Below are 15,090 nucleotides of genomic sequence, written 5' to 3' on the forward strand. Positions count from 1 at the left end.
GTATATGACTCATTTCCAGGACATATATGACTGCCACTGATCCTATTTTATTTCAGTTAAATGAAATTATCCTGAACCCAACTGAGGGCCATTTCTGGCAAGTGGATCATATCAAGCCAGTTTTCAGTGGGGGTGGACAGTGTTCGCTTGAAAACTTCCAAACACTATGCACAATTTGTCACAAAGAGGTAAGTACAGAATGCAGCAACAAAATTTCATGAACTTTCAACATTAAGAAATGGATTTCATATGATTTTTTTCTTTTCTTTTGTATATTTTCAGAGAACAGCAAAACAAGCAAAAGAAAGAAGCCAAGTTAAAAAACAATGTGTTGCGTCAAAATATTCATCAGACATCACAAAGTTTTTTGTAAAATTATGAAAAGGTTTGATGAAATGGATTTTTGTAATACCTCTTAGTACAGCTCATTAAGAAAACACCATGTGGGAAATGTTTAAAAAGCTACCTATACATGTTTTTCCATTCTAAATTTCAAATTTAGAAAATGAAGATTTCATTTACAAATTGTTAGCAAGGTTCATGCAGTTATTTAAATCCTTGGTACTGCAGCATTTGTAGTGCATTTTTGTTAACATCTGACCCACAACTGTGGAACTGATTGAAGGGTAGGTTATAATTTGCATAACAATCCTTGCTGTTAAACAAAAGTATCTTTTATAAAATTAAACATGTACATTAGTTCATCTCAAAATAAACTGGTATTTTTACATTAACTTTTTCCTAATTTATGTAGATGGAAAAATACAGAAACCATTTTCGACATTAATGTAAAAAGCAAAACTGGCAAAAAACGGTTTTGTGTGTGTGTGTGCGCGCGCGCGTGCGCATCCATCAAGATTAACATTCAAACCTGATAGTTGTCCACCAGGATTTGGTATCATCTGATGCAAGTAGAGGGGTATGATTGTTATATTAACTACCAATAATTTTCCTGACACAATGCAGTATCATAAAGCAGAATGATTTAAATAAGTACATTATTAGCCAGGCCACAATGAAGTGAATTTTATTACATATAGTATGTAAACAATTTAAATCCACTGATTTATTATGTTTCTAATCTACTCACTTTACATGAGCATAAAACTTAACAAGGCTGAAGAGCAGGATTGCATAATTTAATCTACACTTAATAATACACAGTTCTGTGATATTTTCATTATCATTGTAAAGCGCTTTTTTAAAGAGGAATGGATGGCTAAGTAAAGATGAGCAATCCTCCAACATCAATAGGCAAGGGGCTGTCATGGAAAAGATAATAATCCCATAAATGTTATGCATATGAAGACTTTTTCACATAGGCATTACTCTTAAATATTATCTTCATTTCCAGGAGACTGGATAAACATCTCTTTAATGTACTTGCTTGGGTGAAAACGTTGCTGAGTGGTTGTTAAAATCAGAAGAACGTTGTGTCGGATGAGAAGGCACCTGCAAGTCGGAAATCATCTTTTGTAAGAACACTGTACATCCGCTGAGGCAAAGGTTTAGAGTAAGGAGCAGGCCGTGGAACAGTTGTACGTAAAATAACCTCACGTCCTGCAGGGGGTGGAAAATCTGAACTCATTCCAGAATTGAAACGTTTTTCGTCCATAGAGCCCGATCTTTTTAGTTCTTCATCATAGGGCATAATTGGAGCAACCTAAAAGAAAAGGAAGCCTTTTAGTATTGAACTGTTTTTTTGTATTTGTTTTTGAGATATGCTAGCATAAAAACATAACAGTCAATAACTATTAAGTGTGACAAAGCACAACATTCACTGGGATATAAGCTTAAGGAAAAAGCATTTGTTCTATTGAGTTTCTGCTTAAGAAATTGACTAATGCTGATAAAAACCCATAAAATATATGTTCTGCACCCACAACATTATCTCACTGAAATGCCAAAAAGGAGGCTTTAAACTACACACTGATCTGTTCAACTAAGAAAGCTATTTTTGTTATGAAACAACAGGCATTTGTTTGAATCAGAACACTGATTCAATCAAAAGATAAAACTGGACTGAAATTATTTTGCTCTTTCTCAATGGTGGGATCTGTAACCAGAGAAACCAACTCTAACTAGATCTGGTATCAGGATGTTATCCATTAATCAGACATTTTAATCCATCTATTTTCTGCTGATCCTATCATACCTAAATGAAATTTTAAATTGATTAGAGATACTGTGCTTGAACAGAGTTTCTACTCAACCATCAAACTATAAGTCCTGCTTGGTTCAAATTAACTGTCCAACTACTTCACACAACTGTTGTGTACTACTCTGAAAATGGGGGGGGGTTCTTCCAATATTCAAGAGGTAACAATTGAAAAAAGAAAAGCTCCATAGAGAAAATAGCTGCAAAGCAAATGGAAAATAGATTGCTATTACTTTTATTCAAGCCAAGTGGAGAACCTATCATTTTATACAATGTGTATTTTAATGCTATCGCAGTTTGGTGCTTGAAATGCAGACATGTAAGATACAGCTATCTTAAACAAGAAAATAAGCTGAAAGTTATACACACACAAAAAAATCCCTCAAGATTCTAAAAACCCATTTGACCCATTTTAACTATTTCCTTCGTACTCCAGTGATGTCAAAGGTCATAACTTAATTTTTAAAAATGTCAATGCTTTAATTATGCAAATAAGCAGTAGTTGAGCCATATGCTATGCTGCTAAAGCCTTCATACCCATGCAGCACCTACATGAAGTTAGGCAGATGACCAGAAACAGGGAAAAAACTAGTTACCTCCTCAGATGATTCAGTCAGCTGGGTAAGAAAGAGAATCAATGGTGAAAGGCAAGTCAGAGATGACTCACATAGGGTTAAAGAGAGGTTTTGGAACAGAGGGGCAGCAGCCTTACAATTGGATTTGTTGCTATGCACAGAAACTGATAAATACTCGGAACACAAAACAAATCTAAAACAAACTGATAACAGGACCAGTACAATGTAAATAATCAATTGCATCAATATAGTCAAGTCCATCCGACTTTCCCATGGAGCAATTATATAACCTATTGTCTATCCCAGTTCTGTAATGATGGAGTCAGGACTTTTACATTTACTTTTAGGATTTCTAAAGGGAACTCCAATAAAGATGCATTCTACTTCTATGAATCAAATCACATGACAAGTAGGCAGCTTATGCCAATGTATCCTTTACACATGCAGGAGATTGTGTCTATTTTTTTGTATTAATCCAATGTGCATAATATTAAGGTTAATCAAAGAACATTAAAGGTGGTCTTCAAGTTACAATAGCAATTGCCGTCTCTGCAATGCAACTATAAAGTGAAATGGCAATCCTTCCAGTTCCAGTCACTGTTGCTAACCAAATCCCACAATTTTTAGGCAGAGGCAATTTCCTTCTGGCTTCCTACAACTAAAGTTAAGTGGGGAAGCCAGCAGGAAGTTGCAGGTCAGAGACTGGCAGTCAGATAAGTGGCTGCTGCTGAGTGGACGAGGAAGCAAAGGAGTGCTTGGGGCGGATGCAAGACGTGTGGTAAGGATAAAGAGTGCAAGAAGCGTGGGGAGGATGCATGGAGATGTACAAGCTGCAGCATGGGTTAGGAAGGGTCTGCAAGGGTGTGATGCGGGTTGGGAGAGGATGCAAGAGGCAGAGCAAGTATTTTAGGGGGTGGTGCAGGAGATGCAGAAGATATGGGGTGTGTGGAGGTGCAGCACAGGCCAGGTGCATGAGGAGTGAGGAAGAGGTACAGGACAGTAATTTCAAAGAGTTACTGACTGAATAGTCACAGGTTTCATAGTTCTCAACCTATGACTATTGAGTCAATTAACTCTGAATTATGACGCTGCTGCATGAATTGTGGGGATTATGAATTGGTCTTTGAAGTTCTAGCAGTCCCAGCAGCCCCGTATGCACAGTCCATGATGTGCACCCACACTCATCTGATACATACTGCATCCTGACTCCCACTGTATTGCTTAACCCCAATAACCCTCTTGCAATATTTTTTTCTGTTAATGACTCTGTAATCCCTTGCATCGGGGTGGAGTCAGGGCAACTGAACAGAGCTGAGTGTTTACTGGCCAGATACTCCTTCTGTCAGCAATGCAGAGTTCACAGCAGATATATACTCATTGTGCCCAGAGAGAGAAATATTTGCTGCTACCTAGGATCAAACTCCGAGCCTCCTGATTGTAAGGTGAGAGCTCCACCTCTAGGCCACTGCACCACTCAAAGCCTATTGCAGAAATGCCTGGATAAATTAAGAGGAGCTACCTATTTGGGGCTTATTTTTAAAAAGCTGTTTTTAATATTAGCAATATATTAATACTGAAACAAGATGTCATAGTAAAATGGATTACAGCAGTTCTCTGTGATACATCGATTTTTGTTCTAGCAAGTAAACCTAGCATAACAACTCATGCTGTTAGGTCCTCAGAAATAATTAAAATCCATTTGAGATAAATACAGATTAACAGAGAACAAACTATTAGCATTGGATGCAATATCTGGATAACATAAAAAGATTCATTTGGAAGGATCCAAAAGACCCTGGACAAGGAGAAGCAAAGAATCCAGAAAGATGCTATACTTATCTATTATATCTAAACCAAAATAAGCCACTTACATTAAACTCTTGGTCTAGGAATGAGGAGAACCAAGTTGATATCCCTGCCTATTTATGAATCTTATGGCTGGGCTAGTCACACTTTCAAATCCACCCAATTCAAGAGGTTGGAGAGAAGAAAAACAACCTTCTCAATTAGGTAGTAGAGAAAACAAGAAACAGGTGGGGAGAATTATACAAGTTGCCCTGAATTCCTTGAATTGCAAGTCAGAAGAAAATACAATGCCACCATAGAAGAATTGAAACCAATACTGATTAGGGGAGGTGAGGGAAATACAGCTTAAGGTGACTTCCTGCACCAAACAGTAGTATTTTTTGCTTTAAATTTCTGGTCCTGCACCAGTTATAGTCTACTCATATGGCTCTTTTCATGCGAGCCTCAGCTTGACTATTTTAAATCATTCTGCTAAGGTTCATTTCTTCCCTCTTGTGACCACTCACACTTTCTTAAGTCTTCACTTCGCCTCATACTTTTTCCATTTTTCAGGAACTACCATAGGTAGCTCTTTAATTCTGTCCCCTTGTTCCTGGTGCCATTACCTAATCTATCAAGCTGTTTTAGTCCTGGTCCTAAACCAATACCACGCAGTGAGATGAATACAGGTACATTTTATAGGCTATCATTGTACAGTATGATGAAATATTAAGCTTGAAAATCATTCACTATTAGCAAAGGCAAACTTGATTTTGTTCTGGCATTCCCCAAAACATTATCACCAATATCACATCTTTTGAATCAATATGCATGAATGCCATATCACATTAAAATATAGCAATTGTTGGAATTTTTGTAAACATTTCATACAAACTACTTCCTGAAAAGAACAGGTTCTACCATTTGTTTATTTAATTGGGAATTTAACATCAAAATTATATTTCAATCCGTGTCTATTTGATGTAACATGGGTTAATTTTTAATTAGTTATTTTAGTTAGAACAGATTATCACAGCTATTTCTCTGGAAAATACACCCGTAAATGTATTATGCAAACACGAATTTTCAAAATCTGGCATTCAAGTATTGTAACAAAAAGAGCAATTGTTTTATAAGTATATTAGAGAAACTAAGCAGTCCATCTTACCCTTTGTGCATTCACAAAAAGCTTGTGAATTATAATACCAGCAGGCCCTCTTCTGGCACCAAGGACTGATACTTCTGGTTGTTCCAGAAAGGAATTTACAAATCTAACAGCACAGAAAGAGTGGGAAGAAATATATCAGCAAAACAAAAATCGTTTTACACAGTTTTAAAACAATAACCACTGGAATACTGAACATTGAAAGTTCTCAACCGATATTTACATTCAATAGAAAATTTTCAATTGACATTCTGAAGAAATGATTCAGGTTGTCTTATCTATGATTGAAAATATTTTTTGTAATTAATTTAATTCCTGCTAAGAGAATTTTATCCATGCAAATTTATCAAACAAGTCACTTACTTTTCTAGATCTTTGCGTTCTTCTTCTTTAGTACATTTTTCTATTCCAAATTTTGCTTTTAGAGACCTTGCCCGAGCAATAGTGGCTTCCACATTCATAATTTGACCAATGATTTCCTGGGAAAAGACAAAAAATTCATTTTCTCTACTTGTCATAAGTCATATATTTCAAAGCATCAAGCTTTTATCAGAGCTGGGTTCAATAGAATTTTCCAGAATCGTTCATTCTCTCCTCTCACATAGTTAAGACAACTATATGTAACCTTTTTTTCTTTTTGATTACCATAAAATATTTATTTAAAAGCTAACATTTTTTAAAACAAATTCTTGGACATTATTAGGAAAATGAAATTCCTTACTTCTAGTTTTTTGTCTTCTGGATTTGGGAACCGGAGAACTTTACTGGAATGGCTGATTATCTGCTTAATTATCTTCTTTACTAACCCAATATCTTCCAGAGATTCTATTGGAAGGAAAAAAGCCCATGAAGTAAATTGTAGTAAAAGCACCCTATTTTTACTTGAAACATACAGCCTTGCTTGTTAAGTTATTTACCTTCTTCTTTTACCTTGAGTACGGCTGCATGGATGACACAAGAAAGAAGATGCCTTGCAAGATCAGCTGGTTTCTGAATGGCTAAATAGTGTAGAACCTGAAGATACAGTAAGTCAATTAGACTGCCATAATCTTGCTGCAAAATTGACAACTCTCTCTCAAGGCCTCAAAACTGAATGTTGCCTCATGTCCTTTCTTAAGCATTCAATCCAAAAGCTTCTTTCTCAAGTCTCTAAAGTGGAGGGGCCCACCATCTGAAGGTGCTTCTAAATTTATCAACTTTATTTTTTATTGAAAAGAACATTTTTAATTGAAAGAACATAGCATGCTAGGTAGATGAAAAGGTAACGAAAGACTTGGGCAAAGGCCAAGAAAGAAAAATTCACTGTATTTATTGTTTAAAAAGGAAAACAGGCTCAAGATCAAAAGTAATTGAAAGTTATCCTCTTACTTCATGTTCTTGTAAATAATTTATTTACATGTTTCCACATTCAAAGTGCTTGCCAATTTAGACAATTATATTTCCAAAATGTAACATGCATTATCCAGTCTTACTTTAAAAGTGACCTGCATAGTTGGTTGCCAGAGCAACAATGCAGAAATTCCATACAAATACATTAAATTAAATAAACTAAGCTAATAAATGAAAGTGCCTGTAATAGACTTTCCACTGTCTATACTAGTATGGGCACTATGAAAGCTTTCAGATCTTGCAAAACTAAAATGGAAATGTCTCAGGAATTCCCATAAGCCTCTTTTTTACCTTCTCTGCCTCACGGGTGTCATCAAAAAGGCGCCTCTGCCTCCTTGCTGGAACGGGCTTCGCTGTTTCCCATGCTTCAACCCACATGTTGCTTGGAATCTTCATTCGAGCGCTCAGCTCACCCTTGATAACTACACCCCCACTTTCATCCACGGTTTCCTCTTCAATGTAATCCCGGGGTGAATACCATCTCACAAAATCTTCCAGGCAACAACCAGGGTTGGCAGCCTAAGAACAAAGGGGGGGGGGAGGGAGAACATGCTTATTTGTATATAGGCCATAGTTGTTCAAACTTGAGTGAAGAGTTGTTGTCCTGGACTGATATAAAATGCATAATACAGTTAATATACATTTAAAACTTCCTTTATTTTTTTATCATCTTGTGGGGCCGTATTAGTAGAAGTTGAGGTGACGCCTGATATGGATTTTCCAGACAATTCTTTTTTGAAAACTAAAAAAGCATAAAGGTCAAAGACATTATATAGTGACACTCTCATTTTTTAAAACCTGAATGCGAAACATTCAAAATGACTGCCCACCTTCCTAACATTGTAATTTTAAACTTGTCTGATGACCCTAGACGTGACTATTGCTTATAAATTTGCAAATGGCTGTATAACATGTATGAATCAGATCTGGGTTTGATTTTTTTACAACTCCAACTTTTCAATGCAAAGCTTATTTTGACCACTGGCAAGTTTGTAATGTATTTAAAATTAAGGTTATCCCAGAAATTGATGTTCTTTAAAAGCTCAACTGCCTTCTGTACCATGAGGGCAGCCTGTAGCTTTTCAGGTGTTGATGAACTGCAATTCCCTGATTCCTTCACCATTGATTGGGAAGGCTGGGATGGAGGGAACTTTCCAATCCATTCCAAACTGGAAGGACACAATTGATGCCATGGATATAAAAACAAATGTGTTTATCACCATTTTGTTCTTTAAAATAAATAAAGAGGGTCCAGTTGCCCCAAATATGGTTTACATGGTTGTAAAATGGTAGTCTACGATAGGCTCCAGCTTCTACTTCTGCATATTTTTGAAAGAAAAGGAGGGATTGTTGTCTGCAATGTATTTTATGACCTAGTTTCTCTTCAAGTGTTTCTAATTTTCTATACTGTGCCAAAGAATGAACTACAAATAAGTGTTAACCAGTGGTGGGTTTCAAAATTTTTTAGAACCTCTTCTGTAGGTGTGCTTTATGGGAGTGGCTTGCCAGCCATGTGACTGGGTGGGAGTGGCTTGCCAGCCATGTGACTGGGTAGGCGTGTCCAGCTTGTAAAATGTGGTGAAAGTCACTTAACAACGCTCTTGCTTAGCAATCAAAATATTGGCTTAGGAACTCTGGCATTGAAGTGTACAAGTCTTAAAGCTGTCAAGTTACAAGACCCTTGCACCCTAACCCTTTAGAAAAAAAAACCCAGGGGTGTTCAAACTTGACAGCTTTAAGACTTGTGGACTTCAACTCCCAGAATTCCTCCTCTCGCTCTTCATCTTGATGTGTGGACGGGCGGGGGGAGGGAGCTGGAACCGGTTGTAAACGGCACTGTAGATTTGTGGAACCTCTTCTATAGAACCCATCCCTGGTGTTAATATATAATAGACAGCTGCTGTAAGATTTAACATTAATACTGGGCACTTAGCTTTTGCTTCCTTCAAGTTCCAATTAAACTCTACTTAATTCACAGATAAGACAATTAACCAATCCATGAACATATTTTTTATCCAAATAAGCATAATTTGGAGGAGCAAGCTTATCAAATAAAGAGTGAGAGAATGTTGACCAATATTAACACAGACAACTGGTAATAAAAATTTTCCTGAATAAAAAAGCCAAGTAACAAACATGCTAGAGAACCTACCACATTTCTCATTTACAGCATGTATAGTACAGAAGGGAGTCAAAGACTAATGAGTAAAATGGGAAAAAAATGATAGAAAAGAGGAAATATCCTGCTAAATATGTTGTATGAGTTGCTTATGCTGCTGTACAGGTAGTCCTCAACTTACAACCATTTGTTTAATCAGTTTGAAGTTACACTTTAAAAAAGTGAGTTAAGCACGTTTTCACACTTATGACCACTGTAGCATTTTGTAGTCACATGATCAAAATGTGGATACTTGGCAAATGCTTCATATTTATGACGGTTGCAGTATCCCAGGGTCATATGATCACCTTTTGAGACCTTCTGACAAAGTCAATGGGAAGCCAGATTCACTTAACAACTGTGCTACTAACTTAACAACTGTGGTAAAATGGGGAAAAACTCACTTAACAACAGTCTCGCTTAGCAGCAGAAATCTGAAGCTCAATTGTAGTGCTTAGCTGAGGACTACCTGTATTCATTTCATGATGACCCTGGCAATCTGTGCCTACTTTGAAAGATTCCATATCTGACAGCAAGCAAGCACTTTGCATGCGAGCCCGAAGATGAGCTCCTTCTGCTGACGTTCCCAGCTTAGCCAATACTTCGGACTGTTCTTCTAACAGATCTTCTGTCATAGGAGCTGGTTCCTGAACAAGTAGAGAAAGAGGAATTCCTGTTAAAGATTTTTTATCTCGCATTAGGGAACAAAAACAATGAACAAAAGAACTGAATGTGACTTCCACATGCTTAGAACCTGTTATTCAACCTCTGTATTCTGAAGCCAGATATGTCAGTCCCAAACCTAATACTTTTTGAATGCAAATACAATTCAGTCATTTAACCAACTGCTGAAGTTTTTGCATAATAGGAAATAGGAGAAGACGGAAATGGAAGGTGACAGATCAGCTTGGATTAAGAGAACTTCCTGACTGCAAGAAAAGCCAAGCATCGCATGTAGCGGTAGACCAAGAGGGGAAAAAGCAATAATTGGTTATATTAAAGCTAATTCTAAAGAAATAAAAATAAAACTAGTTTCACTAGTTTTTATACATTTCACAAATGTGGTATATTTTTATATTTATATTTATTTATATAAAAAAGAGAGACAGACACCTGCGAAAAACCAGCCTAGAAACCAGGAAATTGAGTTCTAGTTCTACTTTAGGCATGAAAAACTTTGGGCCAGTCACCCTCTCAGCCCCCAATGTCAGGTAGTTAATTCCTATTGCAACCAATGGATCAACACTTGGTTGATTTGAAAATAGCAGACCCTGCACTTGTGGGAAAATGCTAGAAAGAAAAAAATGGCCTCCTTAGCTACAACAAATTCTATTCTATTCTATTCCATTCCATACTTGTTACTGGAATTTCACATCTGAACATGGAAATTGATTCTCTGCCATTTCTATCTATCTCTAAGAGACTAGTTTTGCAACATTGCAGAGATACTTTCAGCTCCAATTACTCAGTAGACTGAGGGCCTGATAATATTCACAACTTATAAATGTTTCATCCAAAGGTATACAGAAATGCCTTAACAGTTATGTAAAACTTTATATAGATGAGAAGCCCAAACATGTGTTCTTCAATTTTCAATCAAAGTTACAATGGCACTGAAAAAAGGGACGTTTTCAACTTATGACCATGGGCAGCATCCCCTGGTCAGGTGATCCAAATTTGGACACTTGGCTACTGACATGAGGTTATGACAGCTGCACTGTCCCAGGCTCATGTGATCACCATCGGTAACCTTCCCAGCTGGCTTCAGACAAGCAAAGTCAATGAGAGAAACCAGATTTGCTTAATGACCTAATTATTCACTTAATAACTGCAGTGATTCATTTTATTGTGGCAAGAAAGATAATAAAATGAGGTGAAATTCACTTAATTGTCTTGCTTAGCAACATAAATTTTGGCTCAATTGTGGTTGTAAGCCAAGGTATACACCGGTAACTTTGCTGTTGACATTGTGGTGGCACAAGGTTGACTCAGCCTTCTTTCCTTCTGAGGTCAGTAAAATGAGGACCAGGATTATTGTTGGGGGCAATATGCTGATTCTGTAAACCGCTTAAGAAAAGGCTGTGTAACACTATGAAGCAGTATATAAGTTTGAGTGCTATTTCTATTGCTTTCTCTTTTTTTCTTCCCTTTCATTTAAAAAATTTGTTTAAAGGAGAAAGCATTGTAATATGATTACTGCTCATCTCCCATGTTGAGTTTGAATGTTAATCATATTGAATATAATTTTTTAAAACCAAGACAAAATTACATCTGTGAGAAAATGAGATCTATTGTTAAATACTGTTCATGTCCAATAAACCCTAGGAGCCCCTTTTCCCTACCTCAGAAATAGAACTGAACTAGGAGATATGAGAGAAGCAGAAATATTTATAAATGTTAGTCACTCACCTGGGTGACTGGCACATAGAGAGGTTGTCCTGGGTGAAGCAATTTCATAGCACCATGCAGATGCAGACGGCCCTCTGGCTTCAATGCTAGTGTCTCTTTACTACTTTCTTTTGCAATCCCTTTCTTTCCGCCTTCTTGTCCATTTCCTTTAAGCTCCTCTGTGTCACTCAGGCATTCAAAAAACTCTTCTTCACTGTCACTCCAAGATTCCCAAGATCTCCCCACTTCTCCTTTTTCTTTATCACTCTCTTTTGGATAGTCTCGATCCACTGTGTCTTTTTGCTTTTCCAAATTAATCACTTTTTTCCCATCATCTCTTGCTTTCTTTCTTTCAATGCAACAATTTAACATCTGGAAAGCAATCAAACTCCCATCAAGCCCATTGAAAATTCTATCGTTAAAGTTAGCAATAGGTATTTTAACAATGGCAATGTTTTGTTCACATACATAAGAGAAGTCATAAGGTAGCCCGAATTCAAATTTACTATCACAAAAGACAGCATGCTTCTTCATATAAATCCTTATTATAAATTTATAGGCTGCCCCCAATCTATAGAACTGGTTACAGTTAAATAGAAATTGATCACAATTTTTCAAATAAAGATTAATACATAAAAGAAAGAATGTGCATTTATAAGATTTACCTGGAGTTTCTGATGTAATAAACAAGATCTCAGATCAGGCGCACTGCTGGTTAACCTAAAAAGTAATTATACTGATATTACTATAGCAATAGAAAAAGAATTGAACTGCAAAACATATAGATGCTGCCATTTTCACAAAAAGCATATATAGGTAGTCCTCAACTTATGGCCACAACTGAGCCCAAAATTATCACTGCTAAGCAAGACAATGGTTAAGTGAATTTTACCCCAATTTATGACCTTTCTTGCCACAGTTATTAAATGAATCACTGCAGTTGTTGTGTTAGTTATATGGTTAAATGAATCTGGTTTCCCCATTGATTTTGCTTGTGAGAATGTTGCAAAAGGTGAACACATGACCCAGGAACTGAAACCATCGTAAATACAAGCCAGTTGCCAAGTGTCCAAATTTACATGTAAAAAATGGTCATGTCACTTTGTTGAGAGTCATTGTAACTTTGGTCACTAAATGAATTCTGTGTTTCCTCGAAAAGAAGACCCTGTCTTATATTTTTTTTGCCACCAAAAAAGACACCAGAACTTATTTTGGGGGTGGGTGGGTGTCATCCACTGACTCACCTCACTTGTGCGCGTCACTCCCAGGCTCCTTTTCGCTGTCAGACACTTTCAGAATCTTCTTCTGAGGCTGGCAAGGTTTTGCTGAAGGCCTCTGCAGCTGATAACAGAGCTCCAGTTCGATCCAGAGCTTTGTTATCAGCTGCAGAGGTCTTTAGGAAAGCCTTGTAGGCCTTACCGGCTGCAAAAGAAATGGGCTGGCAAGCCAGCCCACACCAGGGCAGGTGTGCAAGGCCTGGCTGCAACTGTCAGAAGGTAAGTAGTAGGGCAGCTCCACCACCCTCATTCCCACTCTATCTTAATTTTTACTCATGGACCCTGGAGAGGACAGGGTCTTAATTTGGGGGTAGGACTTCTATTGGGTGCACTTGTAAAAATCAAGCTAGGACTTACTTTTGGGGAAGCTCGCTATTTTCAGGGAAATATGGTAGTTGTAAGTCAAGGACTACCTATATAACCTATAATAAACTTAAATTATGACCTTTGTGTCACAGAGAAGCAATCTTTTGAACATATCTTGCAAATAAGAAGACTTGGATACTTCATAATTTGTCAACCAAATCTCTCTGACAAAGCTGTTTATTTTAAACAGCTTAGTATCGCCTTCTGAGCAATCTTTGTAGATGATACAAATGTATCAAGCTTTTTCTCCTTTTTAAGTTAAATAAAAGAAACTGATTGCAGGAGGAGGAGCCAACGTTGCAATGTTACATCGTGCGGACTCGACAGTCCGAATCTGCCAATGACACTTTTGCCCCTGGATGGTCCGGCAGGAACTAAGCCATCCCGAAGAGATGGTGACTGGGAAGACAAGACTTTGGTGGTCACAGGGACATCGCAAAGTCCCTGATCGACCCAAGGGAAACACTTCCAACCAGCGGCAAACAGGCAGCCCCCAGGCTGACATAGTTGGAGACAGCTCCAGAAAGAAAGAGAAGTGAAAGTGTTCCGTCTGGTGAGGTTTTTTTTCTTTTCTTTTAGAATATTGGCCTAAGAAACTTTTTTCTTAAGCTAAATTAGTCCTTTAAGTAAGAACAAAGTGGCGTACTTAATCCCTAATGGACTGACTCAGAAAGTTTTTCGCTCTTGCCTGTAACAATGTTTTGTGGATTGAAGTGATTGCAACATTTCCTGTTTCTCCGTTTGATCTTTTTTCCTCTATTTCTTTTTACTACTATTAACTTTTTTGGTTTAAGTTAAAAAATGTTTTACTTTAATAAACTTCTCCTTCTACTTGTTATAATATCATATTAAAGATACTTAAGGAAAAAGTCTTTAAAATAGTTGAATCTGCCACTTGGAAGTCTAAGACTGAAATTTTTTTCCCTTTTGCTGTTGCAACAAATGTATCCTTTGTTAACTCCTATTTGAAGACACTGACTTTGCAACAGAAGGGTTTGGAACTTGTTTTTAAAACCTGATAAAAACTCAAGGCCACAAATAGTCTACTGCTGGAGCATGTGGAAAATATTTTGGCAAGAATTGGAAAAGGAAAGAAAAAAACTTGAACCCTTCTTTTTTGAAAACCATAAAAGAACATCTGCTTAAGATTCAAAATAAAAATAGATATATTCTTCAAAAACTTGTGACAGGCTAGAGTGGCAGAAAGTACCAAACTCCTCTCTTTGCTTTTTCCTTATATTTCTTTTTACTCTAAAAAATGGATCAATACTCAGATGAAGAAAACTTGACATTTTGGCTGGACTTCAAAACATCTCAAAAGGACTTGAGAGATTTGACAAGAAATGGGACAGACTATGGGATATCACAAAAAAAGATGATGGGGTTGCAGCCCCAGAAATTAAAGAAGCGAATGAAAATATAGAAAACAAAGATAAGAAGTTAGATGAATTTATTAATGGAGTAAACGTGAGTGAAGGTGGAAAGAAGGGAAGCTGGAAAAGTGACTTTGATAATTTGGTGCTTCATCCCAAACCCCAAGATGCAGGAGAAAAAGAAAGAGCGAAAAAGATGGACTTAATAAGACAAATCTATCCAGAAATAAACCTGACAACCAAAGTTAAACTTACATTAATAACAACTCAACAGCAACAAAACTACATGAAAGATCTTTTAAGCTACAAAGTGCGGAGAGAAGTCTTAAACCCTGGAAAGGTTCTGGAAAGGGAATCGACACAACAGCTGGCAAGAGACAAACGACCATTTTGTTACTGGAAAGACACTGGTTAACAATACTAGTTGATGAAAAAAAGCTAGTTAATTATTGATGA

The 15,090-nt window shown here is 37.0% G+C and overlaps 2 protein-coding genes across 3 annotated transcripts in view; one reads left to right on the forward strand and one right to left on the reverse strand.

Moving 5' to 3' along the window:
* Window positions 1–701, forward strand: part of ZRANB3 (zinc finger RANBP2-type containing 3) — an 80,656-nt gene extending 79,955 nt beyond the window's left edge. Inside the window, exons 20-21 of the mRNA XM_087711137.1 lie at window positions 57–188; window positions 283–701. Of these exons, the coding sequence (XP_087567263.1) occupies window positions 57–188; window positions 283–381 (231 nt within the window). The 3' untranslated portion in view covers window positions 382–701. The remainder of the gene's footprint in view (window positions 1–56; window positions 189–282) is intronic.
* Window positions 702–1,011: 310 nt separating this feature from the next.
* The window catches only part of RAB3GAP1 (RAB3 GTPase activating protein catalytic subunit 1), a 28,712-nt gene continuing 14,633 nt past the window's right edge, over window positions 1,012–15,090 (reverse strand). Inside the window, exons 16-25 of one of the 2 annotated variants that reach the window (XM_087711144.1) lie at window positions 12,284–12,338; window positions 11,640–11,990; window positions 9,740–9,877; window positions 7,364–7,591; window positions 6,601–6,697; window positions 6,405–6,508; window positions 6,047–6,162; window positions 5,687–5,789; window positions 2,755–2,775; window positions 1,012–1,663 (exon numbers count right to left, since the gene is read on the reverse strand). In XM_087711144.1, coding sequence (XP_087567270.1) covers window positions 1,421–1,663; window positions 2,755–2,775; window positions 5,687–5,789; window positions 6,047–6,162; window positions 6,405–6,508; window positions 6,601–6,697; window positions 7,364–7,591; window positions 9,740–9,877; window positions 11,640–11,990; window positions 12,284–12,338 — 1,456 coding nt within the window. In that variant the 3' untranslated portion in view covers window positions 1,012–1,420. The remainder of the gene's footprint in view (window positions 1,664–2,754; window positions 2,776–5,686; window positions 5,790–6,046; window positions 6,163–6,404; window positions 6,509–6,600; window positions 6,698–7,363; window positions 7,592–9,739; window positions 9,878–11,639; window positions 11,991–12,283; window positions 12,339–15,090) is intronic. The other variant, XM_087711150.1, reaches the window with a different exon arrangement.

Source organism: Thamnophis sirtalis, unplaced genomic scaffold, assembly GCF_051295495.1.
Source record: "Thamnophis sirtalis isolate CommonGarterSnake01/CBP01778 unplaced genomic scaffold, rThaSir2_p1.2 scaffold_1, whole genome shotgun sequence".
NCBI classification, from domain to species: domain Eukaryota; kingdom Metazoa; phylum Chordata; class Lepidosauria; order Squamata; family Natricidae; genus Thamnophis; species Thamnophis sirtalis.